Raw genomic sequence first — 19,956 nt, forward strand, 5'->3', positions numbered from 1 at the left:
AAAAAAATCTAACAGCTTTCCTTTTAGAATTCAGATCAATATGGTCACTAGATGTGGAGCAGCAAACAGCAACGAACTCTCACATTTTTTGCATTTTTACTTATTGAGGGCAGAGAGATTTTTTCAGGAGCTCACTTAGAACATTGGTAAACAACTCCGTTGTATTTTGAAAAATGCTTTGAAGACTTAGATCAAAATAGTCTCGGGACTTGGGACAGCAAGTAGCGACGAACCCTAATATTTAGGCTTTTTGATTTTTTAAGGATTGAAAGATGGTTTTTAGACAAAACATTTGTAAATATATTAGCAAAGTAGCTCTGATATTTCATCTAGCAAGAACTATTTGAATTATTAGGGTTGTTCAGTGTTTTAATTGTGAAATTAAGGTAAATATAGTCTCGTGATTTAATTTAGTTGGCAATAAACGCTAATTTTTTATCCGATTATGATTGAGATGAAGAAGATTAAGCTTACTCAATTAGCAACTAATTCAAAAAAATTGTAACTTTGAGGTTAGGAAAACACTTTTGAAGCAGGCTGTATATTGAAATGATCACAGGACTTGGTGCAGCAAACAGTGACGAACCCTCAAATTTTTGTTTTGGTTTTTGATTATTTTATTCTGGAAACTATGTCGTCGATTTTGATAAAATGTACAACGAAATCGAACAAAAATTTCTATCCGTATAATATTTGAAATTCACTTCAACATTTTAGTGTTGTAGTTCATTGAGAATTTTTAGTAGCTCAAGCTCAAAATTAGATCAAGCAGAGTCGAAAGGTTTGTTGACCCAAAAAGCGACGAACCCCAATATTTCAAGAGTTTTATTTGAAAACATAGAAAATCAAACAGCTTACAAAAAAAAAGTACAGATTTGTACTTTTTTGCAATATTTAGGTTAGAGAGATTCTTTTTGAAGCCATCTTCCTTAAATTTGAGATAAATAGGTCGTGGGTCTCGTGGCGCAGGGGTAGCGGCTTCGGCTGCCGATCCCGATGATGCTATGAGACGCGGGTTCGATTCCCGCCTTATCCACTGAGCTTCTATCGGATGGTGAAGTAAAACGTCGGTCCCGGTTTCTCCTGTCTCGTCAGAGGCGCTGGAGCAGAAATCCCACGTTAGAGGAAGGCCATGCCCCGGGGGGCGTAGTGCCAATAGTTTCGTTTAGGTCGAAAAATTTCATGTGGCAACAGACGACGAACCCTAATATTTTGCACTTTTCGACCCAAAGAGGTCAATTTCCTAGCTTAAACTGTTAGTTCAACAATTGCCACGCTACCCTACGGGTATCCTGCGGTTATTTTAACACAACTGTGCGAACTTCTGCGGGCAAAGTGAGTGTGTTACAGTTCTTTTTTTGTGTTTTGTTTGGCCTAACTGACTGGCTGTGAAACCTCTGAGGAATTACGGAGCCGACGACTTAAGCGCCACTCACGATCTCACGACTTGCACCGTTATTGCTACGAATGTCATAAGGGTAGAGAGGGGCGTTCGAAAATTTGGTGCAAATGTCGCATTTCGTTACACGATGTTAAACCCGAAAGGTGTCGATTAGATTTGCTGTTAGAACGGTGAAATAAGCTTTTCTAGAACTGAGTGAAAAAAAAACTTTCAAAAGTTCCCAGCAATTTAGGTGCTTAAAGTGACATCCAGTGCTTAAGGTGACATCAACTAAAAGTGCTCGAAAATGGTGGGAAAACTCTTACCCTGAAGATGGCCAAGTTCGCGACGACCCCGCTGTTGTTGTGCTGGTGCAAAACTGTGTGAAAAGAACGTAAATTAGTGCGCTGCAGTGACAGTGGTTTGGGGTTGATAAATGACAAGTGTGACATTTTTAGTGGAAGAGCCTTGGGACATTGTTAAGGCGACATGCTGATGAGAAGAATTGTTCAAGTTGGGTGATTAATTGGTGCCGTGTTTACTGCCTTTGGAAGGTTGAAACGTCTTGATTTATGGTTCAGAGCTACAGAATAGAACAATCGAATCGAAGCCATTGAATCAGCAAATCGAAAGGAACTTCTGAAAGCAATCAATGCCAATCGATTGAACCAGTTAAGTAGGCATAAACCGTGTATTTACTACCCAATTATGATTTTTTTGCTCTCTCACAAAAAGGTTAACCATATGTTTCGGTTCACTTTCCAACCGTTTGAGAATAGTTTCAATAAACAAAATTAGCCGAAACACACACAAAAAAAACCCTCCACTTTCATCAGTTCCGCCACTTTTAAAATCGACCGCAGAACATTCCAACTCCATTCCATTCAAGCTGCGAATTGTAACCTTCGCCACTTGTGTGTTTTGCGCTGGGCCTTAGAGCTCTGTAAGTAATGGCGCCCCAACTGTGGCTGCGGACGCGTGCTGGTGCACTCCGCGTCCAGAGCATGGTGTAAAAACGAGAAGAAAATTGCCCTTCATTCATTGGTGCAGAGTTGGAGCGCCTCGGACCTCCCGGTGCGATTGCGACGGTTTTTTGATTCATTACTTGTGTACTTATCTATCCTAGAAATCGGACATTATTTCTTCCATTTTTATAGAGCGATTTTTATTGATTTTCTTGCTCTAAATCTACATTAAAGCGGGTTATGAACTAAAATTAGTGAAGATATTTTAAGAAAAAATAAACAAAAATTAACAATCAAATTGAATGAACTTAAAAATTAATTTTCAATTCCTGATGATATTTAGAACTGTAACTTGGATTTTATCCGCACTTTATTCTCGCAGTTATGACAACTAGAGTTATAAAATCTAGGCAGCCACGTTTTGTTTATTTACATTTACAGTTACAGTTTCCAACAAACCAAACTTGACTTTTAGCACTTAAAAAGTGCGATTAACAGCTGAAAACGAGTGAGCAACCTCGGCTCGCAATGATCATTTTAAAGAAAAGTTTGAATTTCCTAAGCCAGTTTGACAAGTCGCAATGGAGCGATCGATAGCAATTATCTAGTGCGAAGTCCAAGTTAGCTGGAATTGCGCAATAATTTATTGAATTTTCATAAAATTGTAGTATTTAATTTGTTTAAAAAAAATTGAAAATGCAATTTTAAATGTTTCAATCCCAACAGTAAATGATTTCCCGAGCAGACGGAAATAACTTGGGAATAACATTTTTTGATATTTGATAATTCTAGGCCAATAACATATTATGTTATTTATAACAAGATTTGTTATTCGTCGTTTTCGTTCGGTTTTCTGAAAAAAAAATACACTGAAACAAAAATACACGCCACTTCTATGAGATTTTTAAGTTTTTAAGTTTAAAAGTTAAATTTGATGGTGATGTCACGATTTTTTTTCGCTCAAAATTTTTGAGGAAATAGCCTAAAATGGTATAAAAAGACTCACGAAAAATGCAGGATGGTACGTTTCTCCTAAATAAATACAAAAATCATTTATTACAACTGTTTTTTTGAAAAGTGGTCTAAACGTCAAAATTCTTCAGAATCGATAGTGGGAATCGATTCTCCAGACAATTTTACATAAAAATCTTCATATTGACCATTGCCTTAAGTCCAATCCTTGGGAAGATACAGCGGTTTTAAAAATCAAAATGTTGAAAAAATAGGTTTTTTGTGGTTTTTGGCAATTTCTATATGAAAGACTTGATTTTTCAGTCTCACAAATATTTTTACCGGAAAGCTCGTCCCATTTCCCATAAGTTTGTCCCATTTCCCATTGTTTGGCATTTGAATTAAATGTATGGGCTTACAGATATAAGTTTAATTACATTGAGCATAACTGAAAACAGAATATTTTTTTCAGTGTGGTAGAAATCTGGATAGTAAATCATCTTACGTAAGTCAAATTGAAAAGTTGTCAAAGGCAAACTTATGGGAAATGGGACGAGCTTTCCGGTAAAATATTTGTGAGACTGAAAAATCAAGTCTGTCACATAAAAAATGCCAAAAACCACCAAAAAAGCTGTTTTTTCGACATTTGCATTTTTAAAACCGCTGTAACTTCGCAAATTTGGACGTTCAGACCACTTTTCAAAAAACAGTTGTAGTAAATGATTTTTGTATTTTTTTAGGAGAGACATACCATCCTGCATTTTTCGTGAGTCTTTTTGTAACATTTTAGGCTATTTCCCTTGCTATTTCCTCAAAAACTTTGAACGAAAAAAATCGTGACATCACCATCAAATTTAACTTTTAAACTTAAAAACTGAAAAATCTCATAGAAGTGGCGTGTATTATTGTTTCAGTGTATTTTTTTTTCAGAAAACCCGTTCAATTTCCTACAAGTTTGTCTTTGACCACTTTTTGATACGATGCAACGGCTTCGAGATACAGTAATTTTTAAATTGCAAAAAAAATAAATATTTAAATACCTTACGCCCTTCTTAAATGTTATTTTCGTGTACTATTGGCTCCATATACACAAAAATGGCTGATATAGGCCTAGTATAACATGTCTACAAAGTTTCATTGAAATCGGAGAGGGTCGGATACAAAAGTACCAGAAAAATTCCTGATTTGAGCTGGAATTGCTCATTCGAAAGGGCAAACGCTGACAAAAAATAGGGTTTTTTTCTCTTCATTTGAAAATTTCCAATTTCCAAGCGAAAAGTGTATCGAACCACCCTAACAAAATTCGAAAATCGTCCAACTTTATGTATGTTGATTCCCTTAGAATTGAGCTAAAGTGTCAACATTAGGATGTAACAAAACGGGTCAATTTTGCGGGCATTTCAGGGCATGATCCCCTAGGTGTACAGAGCCCGAATCCCAAATATGAGCTTGATTGGCCGATGCACGTCTGGCGACAGGACCTGGCGCTTTGACTTTGAATTTTAAATTGGATTTAACACGCAAAATCCGTACGTTTTGGTTTTGGCCTGTTTTGAGCCCCTTAACGATTTTGACATTTTTCAAAAAACTATAAGCTCAGTCCGTGTTCCAGGGAACAACTTTGCCGAAGAGTGCGAAAAGATGCGTCCACTTTCTAAAATGTTAAAAAAATTATAACATCGCCGCTGAAAACATAAGCTTTTTCTCTCTCTTCTGGCAGCACTTGCGGCTCCTGCAGAAAAGGTTGAGGCAGGCGTCGTGACGCTCATGCAACCAAGCAAGCTGATGGTGCTGCCAGGAGAGCTTGAGAAAAAGTGGATGTTTTCGGCGGCGGTGTTATACATTCTGCTTCTGAAGACACAAAATCTCCAAAACTTCTCCATTTTTCCAGAAAAAAAAATCAATTTTTCAATTAATTTTGCGATCTGGCCTATTTTTTTTTAAATGTGGTATTTTTTTTTCTTCAAATTTATTTTGCTCTCGTTTTGTAATTAAGTTTGAATTCTTTTAAAGTCTTTTTTCTTGAGTTTTGCTCAGTTTGGAAACAAATGAATATCTTGTGAAATTTTTTGTAAAAAAATAAGTTTCACCAAAAACTCTTAATAAATTTATATTCACGCAAGATTTCACGTTCTTTTGCAATTATTGCAAGATTTTTGGTATTTTGCAATTATTGCTTAAACTATCAAAAAAATATTAGATGATCGACACTTTTGTTTTACGAAAACACTTACTTCTCTTGTTTTACGTTTTTAATTTTTTATTTTTGAAATATGCATTTATCTTGATTTTTTGTATTATTAGGCCTGTTATAAATCCTCCAAGATCCAATCATTTTCTTTTGCCTATTTGACGTTATTTTAAAATATTTTTCTTGTCTCTGTCATTTTTTTGCTTCTTTTTCACATTCTTACCATAAATTAAAATCATTAGCTTAAAGAGGTAAAGTTTTTTGTGCGGATTTTGCGTATTTTTTTACGAATTTCAAAATTGGTAAAAATAATTCATGATGATATTTTTTTCGAAATTGTTAAAATATCAAACAAATTTGAGTTAATTTTAAAAAGCACGTTATTTTAACTAAGACTTTGAACTGCTAAATCTCATAAAATCAAATCGTCGATATCGAGCTGTCTTGTCACACGTCGTTTTTTTGACATTCAGAGAAAAAAATGTTTTAAGACATTGATTGGACCAAAACAAGAGCACGTAAATAATGTAAATAAAAAACAAACACGTTTTGCATGACAGACCATTATGTGCACAATCCATAATGTCGTCGTCGTGCATTTACGTGTGACAAAACGTCCTCTGACCAAAATCTCTTTGACCGATTGTCGCACTCTTTGGGGTTTTTTGACTTTTGAGGATCTGTGAAGGTAAAGCATTGAAAGCTGCACAAAATGGCGTTCTTAACTCAATTTTACCCTAAAACGACATGCGACAAGATAGCACGATCACGACGAAATGCTTTAAATTCAAAAGATTTGTAATTCACCCTTCAAGTGATGTATTCTGCGAAATGTCATAAATCATAAATCAGCACCCTTTTCTAAGCTCTATTCCTTTTCCCACCACATCAGAATAGGGTCACCCCGCACGGGTCCAAATTACTCATCACACCGCCGTCACAAAGCCTACTGCGCTGTGTGGCACGCTCATAAATTTCCACCACAATCTGCACTTGTCAGCAAAACAATGCGCGACTGGCGCTGTCAACTCTCGCGGCCAACCGCAACAACAACAGCCTGCTGCGAGTCCTAATCCTAGTTCCTAACCCCAAGCTCATAATAATAGTGTAAAACTGGCGCGCGATGCACTTGCCGGGGCCACTCCCTCGCACTTGCTGTGGCTTTTCCCAGGCTGCTCCGAAAGGCCGGGAAGGAAAATTATAGTTCTTGCAGGTTTGGTTGTGTACGCGACATGCCGGTTGTTAGACCAACAAAGAGCAACGGTTGGTGACAGGAAGGTAGCGTGGGGGGAGGGTCTCTTTTCTGTGCCCTCACGACTTTGCCACTTTTTGTTCTGGTATGTGGGCTAGTGGATTAGGAGGGATTTTTTTTGTCTGTTCAGTGTAGAATGTACTTGGTTCAACATGTTTACCGCTGAGGTTCTTGATTAATCGTTTATGACAACATCTGGTGGTACGGTAATAAAATAATAAATCGCTTACCATCAAACCGATCTGGTTCATTGCTGTACTAATTTTGTTTAATTTTGTATTGAAAATGGAGTTGAAATACTCGGACGCTACTGTGTACAAAGTGTTCCAGTTGAAATTGGGTGTGGCGAATCTTGGCGTTGGCAGTCTTACAAAAGTTCAACGATCTCTGATTGACCTACTAGAAAGGCTTAGGTTTGGTACTTACTGCAGTTATACAGAGAAAATGAAGGCACTTTTGCTGCACCGCGCCTTCCCGGGGGCACCCTAATTGAGCCCTTAATATCTATTCGTTGCAATCGCGAGAAAAGGCAGAGTTCATTTGTAAGAGCTGTCAAGTTAGAGTTAATTGGGGTAAAGTGTCGTGAGAAGGTTTTGGTTTCATTATTATAATTATTGATTTAGTTTCAACAAATCATTTTGATCCAAAATCATCTGAAAAGAAAAAAAATGCTTGAATTTTGAATTTTTGCACCCCTCTTAATCGATGAATCGATCTTTCAATGTATCACCAATTTAACCCACGATTTGGCAGTTCGCCAAAACAACCGCAAAGAGTGGCGCTATTTTGGTTCGGGGAATTTTAATTGCAGTTTGATGGCCAATTTTTATTGCCAGGTCGTGAATTCGAACCAACCAGTATTTTCGGTTTGGGATGTACTTTACAGTACGTTCCAAGTGTTCCGGATAATTGCAATAAAACTTCAATACGGTTCCTCGAGGTTTCACAGCCGGCAAACAAAATCGAAACATAACCAATAAATCATTAAGCGACCTCCCCCCTCTGAACAGGTTTACACTATTTATCAACTCAAAACTGCCAAAAGCCGAAGTGTAAGCAAAGTGGCCACCTTGGCGTGCTCGTGTCCATTCGAATGGTGGTGATAGTGATCGTTCTACCGCCGCTGTCCTCGTCTTCGTATCAGTCTCAGCCAACCCGTCAAAATGTGCCGAACCAGCCGAATTCGGCAAAACCTGCCGAATCTGCCGCCTTCGAACCCATCCGAACTCATCGAATCATCAGCGCGGCAACGGCCGCTTCCTGCCACTCACCGTACCGACGCTCGGACGACGGTGCCGTGTCCTACGTCCGGCTAAAATTCAACCAAAGTCAACACCAAAGCCCACCCGCCTACCAGCCGTGGACGCCCCGCAGTAGGCGCTGGAGGCGGCAGCACCACCCCACCGACGCCAATAACAATAACATAACCTTAAAAAGCTCAACGAATAACAAAAACAACAACAGAAGCAACAGTCGAACGGAGCAGGCGCCGCTGAAAAGTCCCGCCAACCTGCGGTACACCTCGAGAGTAATCATTTCCGATGACTTTTCACAGGTCGATATCCGGGCGGACGAAGGAGAGGTCGAGGCCGTCAGCCGGGAAGGTGAGTTTTGTTCTGTTTTTGTAATTTTCTAACTTTTTTAACGAGCGCAAACGCAACCGCTTGCTTGCTAAGTGGACGGCTGCAATAACTGCATAATGTGCTTGTCATAAATGTTTATTAAATTGAAGGTAGCGCGGCAGTGCACCCTTGATGAAATGCAAATCTGCGCTGGAAGTATGTATCAAACTAATCCATCAATCAATTAGAATCTTTCATTTTGTATTGAAAAAAAATACCACCAAATTATCCACGCTCTTGAAAAATTAAACATGAATTTTACACCAATCTCAAACCAACAATTGGCAATTTACCCTAGCAAAACATGCGGTTGATGATCTGTTGGACTGCGTTGAGTTTTGCCTACATGCAGGAGTTTTATTGTGATACATTGAACTTGTTGCGCGACAAAAACCGGTGCAACCGGTGCGGACTGAAAATTTGAACAAAGGTAAAAAGACAATAAACATAATCAACGAAAATATTATTTAGAACATATTTTATTTTGAATAAAAATATTTGAAAAACAACATATTTTAAATTTTTTAACCAAGCAAATTGTACGTTTTTGCATAACTAAACATAAACATTTTTATTTAAACTACTTTAAAAACTTTTTTGCCGGAGGCTTAATTTTTAAAACCTAATACCCCGTTCGCACGGGCGAGTTATAGCCGGTTTTAAAGAAATGGTTATAAGTTATAACCAAGTTAAAACCAAACCGTTCGCACGGGCCCGAAAGGTTTTAACGGTTTTAACTATTTTGACAGATCACAGCAAGCTGTGATTATTTAGTGTTGTCATTTATTTCCAATTTTTTACGGTGATACGGAATGATCTTGAGAATCGTGGCCACTCTTGCGGTAAGAGCCGATTTTTGTGTTTTTTATCGGTTCCGGGTTTGAGCAGGATTCTAACTATGTGCTTTTACAGAACTTGTTTCCGTTTGGGCTGAAGCTGGTCCGCTGATTCTGGATTCGAACTTTTTCACCCAGGGAATCGCTTTGCGTTGAAGCAGGACGATCTGGAAAAACTGCTGTGTTGTGTTCTCCACGACCCAATTGAAGCCCCCTAGACCGTCCTGATTTTCGCGATTCGCTCAGGTTTACTGTAAATCCGGAAGGTGGCCCGTGGACTGCTAACGGCAAAGAAGGACAAGACAGGCAAGACTTCCTGCTCTACTCTGCTGCGGAGTGTTGAACGTGTCCTGTATTACGTGCTTGGCCTCAAGATCGACAGCTTTCTGGAAGGTCGCCTGAAGATCCGAATGTTTAAGTTGGAATTACGCCCGCTACAAGCTCGGGGTTGGCCGACCGGGTCGCCTCAAGAGAAATACCATAAAAGGGCGGCTCTGAAGCCAATTAAACATGTCATCACCCTACTCCCCCCCATCCCCCCATTCCCCCTCCCTCCCGTTTGTTGTTTCAATTATTAATGACGAAAAAAGGTTTTTGTTAAACAACAGACTGCGCGTCTTAGATGCCGACTCACGTGCATCGAGACATCTCCGACACATCTAAGATGGAATTTTCTTTTTCAAATTTCTCCTGGCCCAACGAGGCACCCGGCGTGCGCTTGTGTTCTCTCTATCGCTTTGTTGAGTTTGGTCTTGAGAGACAAAACACACATCTGAACGACAAGTACTAGCTAGTACGCGTCCACATTCCCGAATCGACGACCATCACAGGTACTAACGTGGAGATACTTGTAACCGTTTGGATTGAGATAAACTTAACTTGAATAACTTGCCCGCCTTCCCTCGTACCCTGTAGATCGAGCCTGGGGCCGGCTCTGCCTTTTTCTTAAAAAATAATTTGATGACGTGTACCAATAATTATTGGCCACGATCAAGTGCTTCGCGTTTTCCCCATTTATCGCCATCCGTTGCAAGACCGTGAAGAGATCGATCACGAAGCGTTTGGAGGACGCTTTGGTATCGGCATCGATTCGCGTGTGGAATAGCGAATCGTACGCTACACCTGTGCACTGCCAGCCGAGTTGCACGCCTACCGACCGCTGTAGAGCGAAAAGCGATCCATCTACTGACTGGGGACCACCAGCGCACGCGACCACCTGTGTATCATGCCCAGCGACGGCGACTCCGCACACCACACCAATCCTCGATCGGTGCCGCCTATTCAAAACCGGGATAGAACGCATCGCGCTCGTCGAGCCAGCGCAGAAGGATTGCCAAAAAAAGCTGTTGGCACACGGCACGGTACCACCTAGTAAGGAACCTCTCACCTCTCCTCGTGCCTCTTAACCCCTTCCCGCCCAGAGCGAAATCTAGATTTTTTACGTTTTTCTCCATTACTCGTAACTGGATCGACCGAATTGGATGAAATTTTAATTATTATAAGTTAACATTCTATATAAACTAATGTAGGTTGAACCAGGTAGAAAAATTGGTTGGTTGCAGAGAAATTTAGTTTTGAAGACAAAAATTAGTGGTGCTCTGGAGTAACCATGGGCGTTAGAGGGTTAAGTACGACCTGAACCACCACACGTGATGGCACTACGTACACGCACTGAACGCACCGCACTGTACACATGGATCAGTCCGTAGGAGACGACAAGCCAAAAGTCTCCGTGTCTTTTGACGCTACCGTAGCGGCACACTAACCGTGGGGGTAACCCTGAGAAAGTCGAGTCGATTTGCCGCAAAACCAAGGAGTTGCACACATGGGAAAAATCATGTATCGGCGGCCATCGAGCCGGCTGAAAACGTCGTCCTCTTGCCACAAACCTTCAGCAGCACACCCAAGGATAGCCTGAAGGGCGGTGTTCAAGTTGCTCACCAGCGGCGCCCAGACTGCTGGCACCGAGATCATCTGTTCCAGCCTGCGGAAGGACGACTGACATTCACCGAGCAGAAATTAGGGTCAAATAGCCAAACACGCATGATCTCCCCCACCCCACAGTGTTGAGGTAGGTGGTCCAGAAGAGGGTAGAGTACAAGAGCAGCAGGTCGAGAGAAGAGCAACCCGTGGTCGCGGATCGAGAGAAGTGTCCCGCCCCGGCCGACCGAGTCCCGGAGACTAGACGCATGTAGCCATTGTTCCAAGAACGCGATATCGTACACGTAAGCTTCCAGGACAGCCATATTTGCTTGTTGCGATGGAGGATGTGCATGCCGCTTTTGCAGGTTCTCAGGAAGGTGCCTTCGATTCGGTGATCCCCATCACGTTGATTAGCATCCGGGTTTGGATGGAAGGGGATCTTTTCGCGCGTCAAATTGATCTGAAAGACAAAAGGGCGAATGGGAAGTTCTAACAAGACTTCAAATCGCAATTAACTCCGGAATCGCCAGGTTCAACGGAAAATGCTCGCATAAACCAATGCTCCAGCGTTCGAGCCAATCTTCCGTTGAGGGAATCTGCAGTCAGAGTAGTTTCGCCATCACAAATATGCTTTCGGGGGCTCTTTTGTTTTGTTTCCCGCGGTGATCCGTCCGTTCCGTGGATTTGGCCAGTTCATTGAACGCTTTCAGCAAAAAAAACTGAAACAGTCGTCGCAAAAAATGTTATTTGTTTCTGTCAATGTCGGACGTTTGCAAATTTTTCCAAAGGCTACTATGAGTTTTCAAGTAGTCGAGTTCGCTTTTCGAGCAGTTTTAACTTGGTTATAACTCTTAAAACCAGTTTTAATCTGACAGCTCGTTGTATGGGCAAAACCAGAGTTATAGCCGGTTTTAAGAGTTATAACCACTTTTGGTCTTATAACCGGCTATAACTCGCCCGTGCGAACGGGGTATAAGGCTTACAATTTTATTACAAAAATAAAAGTGCAAAAGAGTTAATTTTCACCAAACTTGCCTATTTTATTAAAAAAATACTTTGATAATCAAGTGTTAGTCATTTCTAGCATGCTTTCAAATTTTTTTTTTCACCTTCCAAATGCCTATGCGAGTTATTTGCATGTATAGAATGTAGATCTAAAAATACATGGAAACAACTCAATTTGTAAGAAGCGACCGCGTGGTCCCGTTTGGTTGGTTGCACACACACACACACATGCTTTCAAAATTTTGACAACAGGATTTTTTTTTATTTTTACTTATAAATTTATTGAAATTTTAACCACTGGCTGTAAAAAGACAACAAATTAGCAATAATACTATTATCATGAATTCTGAGTACTTTTTCTAAATGTAAAAAAAACAAATTGGCAAGTTTTTTTTTCAATTTTCGTTGTCTGTTAATTTATTCAAGTGATCAATCTTTCTATTGCAAATTTATTTAAAACTTAACTTTTAGGAAATTTTGTGACCTTTCCAGGAGATATTTTAAAGGATTTGTAACATTCAAGGGCGAAAAAATTTAAAAAATCTGAAAAAATACTTTTCTATTGAAATTCAATTAAGGTATCCAAAAAAATTAAAGAAATAATAAAGATCAAAAAAGATATAAGAATCAGGGATGGAAAAATTGCAAAAAAAAATCAATGTCGCTTGCGAAGTTTCTTCATCCGCTCCCGAAATTCTCCAAAAAAATCAATCTGCTGATGATTTTTTTGTGAATTTCCTTGTCAACACAACGTTATAATATTTATTTCAATTTGTTTACACACATTTCCCATCTAAATACAAAATGTGACAGGTAATTTTTCGATGTTATTTTTCGATTCTTTTTACCGATCTTTCGTGCGCGAGAGAGGAGAGCCATGCTCCCACGCCCAGAGATTTTCTTTTGATGATGATAGTGCCATCGCTGATAATAATAATAAATATTTTGAAAATTGAAAAATTGCTAAATATTTAATGTTTTTGAAAGGTCAAAAATTGAACCAATACGTGAAAAGGGTGGATAAGCATTTTGACTTCTGGAGTTATTTTGCAAATTCCGAGAAATCTCGAACAATTGCCGGCTTTCTTAGCAACCATCAAACACAAACCAATATACTAGTTGTCTGGGAATTTGAGAAAAAGTTCCAAAAATGCTTGTGTGCCTTTTTCAAATGTTTTTGGTTTTCCAGAAATACAAATAAAAAATGCAAGACTATTTTAAAATTTGTTAAAAACAAAGAGAGAACCTTTTTATTTATTTATTTCATAGAAAATGTTTATTGAATAAATCGTTCACCAGATTATTCATTAATTTTTCATTAATTTTTTTTAAACAGCTTTAAATATTTTTCTAAGTTTAAAACAAATGTCCATAGTAAAAATTTCCGTAAACTCATAATATAAGCAACACTACTTAAAAAACTTTTTTTACGTATTTCAAAAGTCATATTTTTTTAAAAATTATTACGCTGAAAGATGAATTAAGACCAGGCCTGCCCAAACTACGGCCCGTGAAGCCATTTTATCCGACCCGCGATCCTTTTTGGGAATTGTTCAATGACTGGCCCGTCATGAAAAATTTGCTTATTTTATTTTTTGCATTATTGCTCAAAAACAACGTTGTTCACCTCTGAAAAATAGTCAAGAAATTTTTTTATTCCTTATGTTTCTCATCGCCGAAACATTTTAGGCTGGTACAAATATTTTTAAAAGTTTTTGTCACCCCCCCCCCCTTCCCCCCTTCAAAATTGGCCCGAAAAATCAGGGGACAAAAAAAATATTTTTTCAATAAACTTCAAAATTTCAATGAAAATTCAAGTGCAACAAGCTGAAATCAAATTAAAATACATTCTTCTGCGTTTTAAATCATTTTTAGCATGTTTGGGTTTATTAAAAAATCTTAAGATTTTTTGAAAATTTTCGATGCAAAATCTTTTTTTTCGATACAATTTTTGTTTTTGTCAGATCTTAGATTTTTTGAAAACTAATGATTGCAAAACAACTGAGCTAGTGAAAAATGCATTTTAAAACTCTTTTTTCATTTAAATGTGAAGACTATGGCTTGTTATTTAATTTTTATATTTTTTTATTTTTTTGCCCCGGCCTTATTATTTTTGCATCGGCCTTATTATTTTTCTTAGTTCAATTTTTATTTCATTTAGCATTTCCAATTAATCAATATTTGTTGAAATATGTTTTTCAAAGAGTTGACATTCAGTTCGATTAGCTTTTTGAATAAATTTTCTGATTCTTTGTTGTCACAAAAAAAGCAAAATCATTTATAAGATAATTTTTTTTTCATAGTATAATGAATAAGATTCTTTGACTTTTTTAGTCAATAAAGATGTAATAGTTTCAAAATGTGTGTGAATTATTTTTCAATTTAATCCTTTTCTCTTCTTTACATTTTTTTATCAGATTCGATTATCAGCTGTTTTTTATCGGTTCTTGATCATTTTACGAACTATCAAATTTAAAAATGCTTCAATAGTTTACCTGCACGTTCTTTTAATACTTTTACTGAAAAACAATGAAAATTTGATTCAACTTAGATAGACTGAAATTGAGTTAAAACTTTTGAATTCAATTTTATTTATTTTATATTGCGATTAATCAATTTATAAAATGGAATTTTTTGTTGGTCAAAAATGCAATTTTGCGCAAATCATTTTTTGTTGTAAAAAATCCCATTTAAAATCAGGTATTCAGAGTGTGGTTTTTTATTTTCCAAAAATCATAAAAATACCTACAACTTTGCCGTTTGTTGATCAGAAAATTTTATTTTTTGATTTTTAAATATTTGAATAGTCTTTCTGCATGGAAGTTTGTTAAAATTGTATGGACGAATCAATGATGCCAAATTACTCTTTTGGTCATAAAAACGTGTACTTGTGTAAATTTTATCCAAATTAAAATATCAAAAAAAATTGTTCTTTGTTGAGAGCATTGCAGAGTGCAATCAACTTTAAAAATATATTTGATAATTGTGACAATTTACTATATTAAAAAAAAAGAAATTACGTGTCGCAATTATTTTTTGTTCAAAATATATTTTACTACCGTCATTAAAGATGACATTGCACAGTGGTCCAGATCGCAAAATTAAGTGGAAAATGGATTTTCCGAAAAATGGTGACGTTTTGGAGCTTTGGTGTCTTCAGAAGAGTTGTTGCAAATGGAAAGGGGCAACTTTTGGTTTGGTTCAAAATTAGGGTGGTTCACGATTAGGGTGATTTTGAAAATCTAACTTTTCAGGAATATTTTTTTTTTGTCTTCTAAAAGTTGATGGGCTTGCCAATCCAAGCAACTTTGTCGAAGACACCAAAATTTTATCTCGTAATCTACGCCTTCTATGACCAAATTTATAAAAGCATCTGAGCAAACCTTCAAAAATCAGTTTTTGAACGTGGCAGGGTTAACTTTTAGAGTGATATTCGGAGCACTTTTATAGCTCTACAAAACAAACATTTTCATTTTTGACATGTCAATTTGGACTTAAGGGTCAAAAGTTACAGCCATTTTAAGGTAAAAAAGATGCAAATTTAAAACTTAAATATCTCAAAATGACGCAAGCCAAATTTTAAGCACTAGGTTGCATTTGAAAGAAGAGATCTAGCACTACAAACGCTGAAAAAATCTCAGGGTGTTTTTCTTTAAACTTGAGATATCTTCATTTGAAAAGTCTAATTTTCAAGGGAAAACCATATGGGACCACCAACGAAATTCGAAAATTGTCCAAATATATGTTTTTCCATGTAATTTTGCCCGCTGAATCTGAATCTGCCCTCAGAATTGAGCCAAAATCGATTTTGGTCATATTTTGGGTTTCCATGTAAAATTATCATTTAAACCCAAAATATGACCAAAATCGATTTGTTGACATTTTGGCTCAATTCTGAGGGCAGATTCAGATTTAGCGGGCAAAATTACATGGAAAACATATATTTGGACAATTTTCGAATTTCGTTAGGTGGTCCCATATGGGTTTCCTTGAAAATTAGACTTTTTCAAATGAAGATATCTCAAGTTTAAAGAAAAACACCCTGAGATTTTTCAGCGTTTGTAGTGCTAGATCTCTTCTTTCAAATGCAACCTAGTGCTCAAAATTTGGCTTGCGCCATTTTGAGATATTTAAGTTTTAAATTTGCATCTTTTTTACCTTAAAATGGCTGTAACTTTTGACCCTTAAGTCCAAATTGACATGTCAAAAAATGAAAATGTTTGTTTTGTAGAGCTATAAAAGTGCTCCGAATATCACTTTTCTCTAAAAGTTAACCCTGAATTGCCACGTTCAAAAACTGATTTTGAAGGTTTGCTCAGATGCTTTTATAAATTTGGTCATAGAAGGCGTAGATTACGAGATAAAATTTGGTGTCTTCGACAAAGTTGCTTGATTGGCAAGCCCATCAACTTTCTAGAAGACAAAAATTCCCAAAAATATTCCTGAAAAGTTAGATTTTCAAAATCACCCTAATCGTGAACCACCCTAATTTTGAACCAAACCAAAAGTTGCCCCTTTCCATTTGCAACAACTCTTCTGAAGACACCAAAGCTCCAAAACGTCACCATTTTTCGGAAAATCCATTTTCCACTTAATTTTGCGATCTGGACCACTGTGCATTGGGTCTGGGGTGAGATTAGGTCATAAAAAAATGCCAAATTTTGTATAACCGAATCTCACCACCAAACCCAATGTCACCGCTGATGAAAGTACCTTTATTTCATAGACAAAATAGAAATAAATCTTGCTCCTGGCAAAAGATACAGGATGCTAAAACTGGTCTAAATCACGTTTTAGACCAGTTTAAAAAAAACTATATCTTTTACCAGAGGTAAGATATTATCATATTTTGTTCGAGCAAGTTATAACAAATTTTCTCAATACCGTTCAATATTTTATTAGTTTTTTTTATTGGCAGAAAAATTATTACAAATTTATTACAAAATCAATCAGAACATAGTTACACTGATTGAATTATTATTTTTTTGATTATTTTTTCTTTTCCATACAAACGTCAAGCCACCGTTGTGCGTATAGCACCTATTTATTGCATTTTCGCTTCACTTAAATTTTCTACGAAGAAATAAACAAATCGCTTTTCTAAACAAAAATTTCTTGAAAATACTAATATTTTTCTTTCTTTATTCCCAACTCCCTCCAGAGGAAATCATCAAAAAGCGCAAAACCGAGCTGACGACCACGCGCCAGATCGAAACGCGCATCAAGCGCCAGCTCCTGCTCGAGGATGGCAAGGTCATCGAGGACTCGGGCCCGATCGTGTCCACCAACACGACGGAGGACACGGACCGCCAGGAGACGGTGCAAACCGAGGTGCGTTCCAAAGTTAGTTTGAATTTGAGGTTATGTTTACTGATTGATGTGTCCGTTTCAGCACCGAACCCTCGGAGACCCAACGGAGGAGGAAGTTACCAAAAGTGCGCTCGATGCTGCTGGCAATCCGGTAGCCCTCGAGGACGGTGGCACACAGAAACTAGTCAGTGATGGTGGTGGAGGAGGGGGAGGAGCAGTTGCGGAAGGTAGCGGAAAACCAAAGACGATCAGCGCCATCGTGGCCCGGCCCGATGGACTGCTGAGAAACACCAAGGAGGAGGTCGAAGTGTCCCGGGAGGAAACCAAGGAGTGCACCGTGATGGCCGAGCGGAAACACTACGGAGACTTCACCGACGATGTAAGTGACGAAACTGCTTATTTTTGTATCAAATTTAGAACAATATTGCCCTTTAAAATTGAGTTGTCATTCTGTAAAATGGTTCAAATTGAAGATGAAAGTCGATCGTGACGGGCCGCTAATCGTCGTGTCGGGCAGAAAAGAGCTTGACATTTAATCAACGTACATGAAGTACGTGTGACTCGATGCCGCGGATGATTTTCTGTTTTGCCTTCCTCACTGAGGTAAGGCTATAATCCTGCTCTAAAAATGAACTTCGTATAAAAACGTCGTAGACCCACCTTCATGTATACATATCGACTCAGAATCGAAAACTGAACAAATGTCTGTGTGTATGTGTGTGTGTATGTGTGTGTGTATGTATGTATGTGACCAACAAACTAGCTCATGTTTCTCGGCACTGGCTGAACCGATTTGACCCGAACTTGTTGCATTCGACTTGGTTTAGAGTCCCATAGATCGAGTTTTATACAGATTGAAGTTTCGATAAGTAGTTCAAAAGTTATGTATAAAAATGTGTTTTCACATATATCCGGATCTCACTTAAATGTATGTAAACTATGTCCGGGTCCATCATCCGACCCATCGTTGGTTAGGTTATCAAAAGACCTTTCCAACGAGTCCAAAACATTGAAGATCTGGCAACCCTGTCTCGAGATATGGCCACTTAAGTGATATTGATGTGCTTTTTTGAAGCCGGATCTCACTTAAATGTATGTAAACTATGTCCGGATCCACTATCCGACCTATTGTTGGTTAGGTTATCAAAAGACCTTTCCAACGAGTCCAAAACATTGAAGATCTGGCTACCCTGTCTCGAGATATGGCCACTTAAGTGATATTGATGTGCTTTTTTGAAGCCGGATCTCACTTAAATGTATGTAAACTATGTCCGGATCCATCATCCAACCTATTGTTGGTTAGGTTATCAAAAAAACTTTCCAACGAGTCCAAAACATTGAAGATCTGGCAACCCAGTCTCGAGATATGGCCTCTTAAGTGATATTAATGTACTTTTTTGAAGTCGGATCTCACTTAAATGTATGTAAACTATGTTCGGATCCACCATCCGACCTGTTGTTGGTTAGGTTATCAAAAGACCTTTCCAACGAGTCCAAAACATTGAAGATCTGGCAACCCTGTCTCGAGATATGGCCTCTTAAGTGATATTAATGTACTTTTTTGAAGCCGGATCTCACTTAAATGTATGTAAACTATGTCCGGATCCACCATCCGACCTATTGTTGGTTAGGTTATCAAAAAACCTTTCCAACGAGTCCAAAACATTGAAGATCTGGCAACCCAGTCTCGAGATATGGCCTCTTAAGTGATATTAATGTACTTTTTTGAAGCCGGATCTCACTTAAATGTATGTAAACTATGTCCGGATCCACCATCCAACCTATTGTTGGTTAGGTTATCAAAAAACCTTTCCAACGAGTCCAAAACATTGAAGATCTGGCAACCCAGTCTCGAGATATGGCCTCTTAAGTGATATTAATGTACTTTTTTGAAGCCGGATCTCACTTAAATGTATGTAAACTATGTCCGGATCCACCATCCGACCTATTGTTGGTTAGGTTATCAAAAGACCTTTCCAACGAGTCCAAAACATTGAAGATCTGGCTACCCTGTCTCGAGATATGGCCACTTAAGTGATATTGATGTGCTTTTTTGAAGCCGGATCTCACTTAAATGTATGTAAACTATGTCCGGATCCATCATCCAACCTATTGTTGGTTAGGTTATCAAAAAACCTTTCCAACGAGTCCAAAACATTGAAGATCTGGCAACCCAGTCTCGAGATATGGCCTCTTAAGTGATATTAATGTACTTTTTTGAAGCTGGATCTCACTTAAATGTATGTAAACTATGTCCGGATCCACCATCCGACCTGTTGTTGGTTAGGTTATCAAAAGACCTTTCCAACGAGTCCAAAACATTGAAGATCTGGCAACCCTGTCTCGAGATATGGCCTCTTAAGTGATATTAATGTACTTTTTTGAAGCCGGATCTCACTTAAATGTATGTAAACTATGTCCGGATCCATCATCCAACCTATTGTTGGTTAGGTTATCAAAAAACCTTTCCAACGAGTCCAAAACATTGAAGATCTGGCAACCCAGTCTCGAGATATGGCC

General features: G+C 38.1%; 1 protein-coding gene across 5 annotated transcripts in view; it reads left to right on the forward strand.

Annotated features, from left to right (window-relative positions):
- Nucleotides 1-19,956, forward strand: part of LOC6036989 — a 201,934-nt gene that overhangs the window by 81,503 nt on the left and 100,475 nt on the right. For 4 of the 5 annotated variants that reach the window (XM_038255340.1, XM_038255345.1, XM_038255347.1 and 1 more), the window contains exons 4-6: nucleotides 8,296-8,344; nucleotides 17,288-17,457; nucleotides 17,519-17,815. In XM_038255340.1, the coding sequence (XP_038111268.1) occupies nucleotides 8,296-8,344; nucleotides 17,288-17,457; nucleotides 17,519-17,815 (516 nt within the window). Of the gene's footprint in view, nucleotides 1-7,750; nucleotides 8,345-17,287; nucleotides 17,458-17,518; nucleotides 17,816-19,956 lie in introns of all 5 variants that reach the window. The other variant, XM_038255336.1, reaches the window with a different exon arrangement.

Source organism: Culex quinquefasciatus, chromosome 1 (assembly GCF_015732765.1).
Source record: "Culex quinquefasciatus strain JHB chromosome 1, VPISU_Cqui_1.0_pri_paternal, whole genome shotgun sequence".
In the NCBI taxonomy this organism is placed as follows: domain Eukaryota; kingdom Metazoa; phylum Arthropoda; class Insecta; order Diptera; family Culicidae; genus Culex; species Culex quinquefasciatus.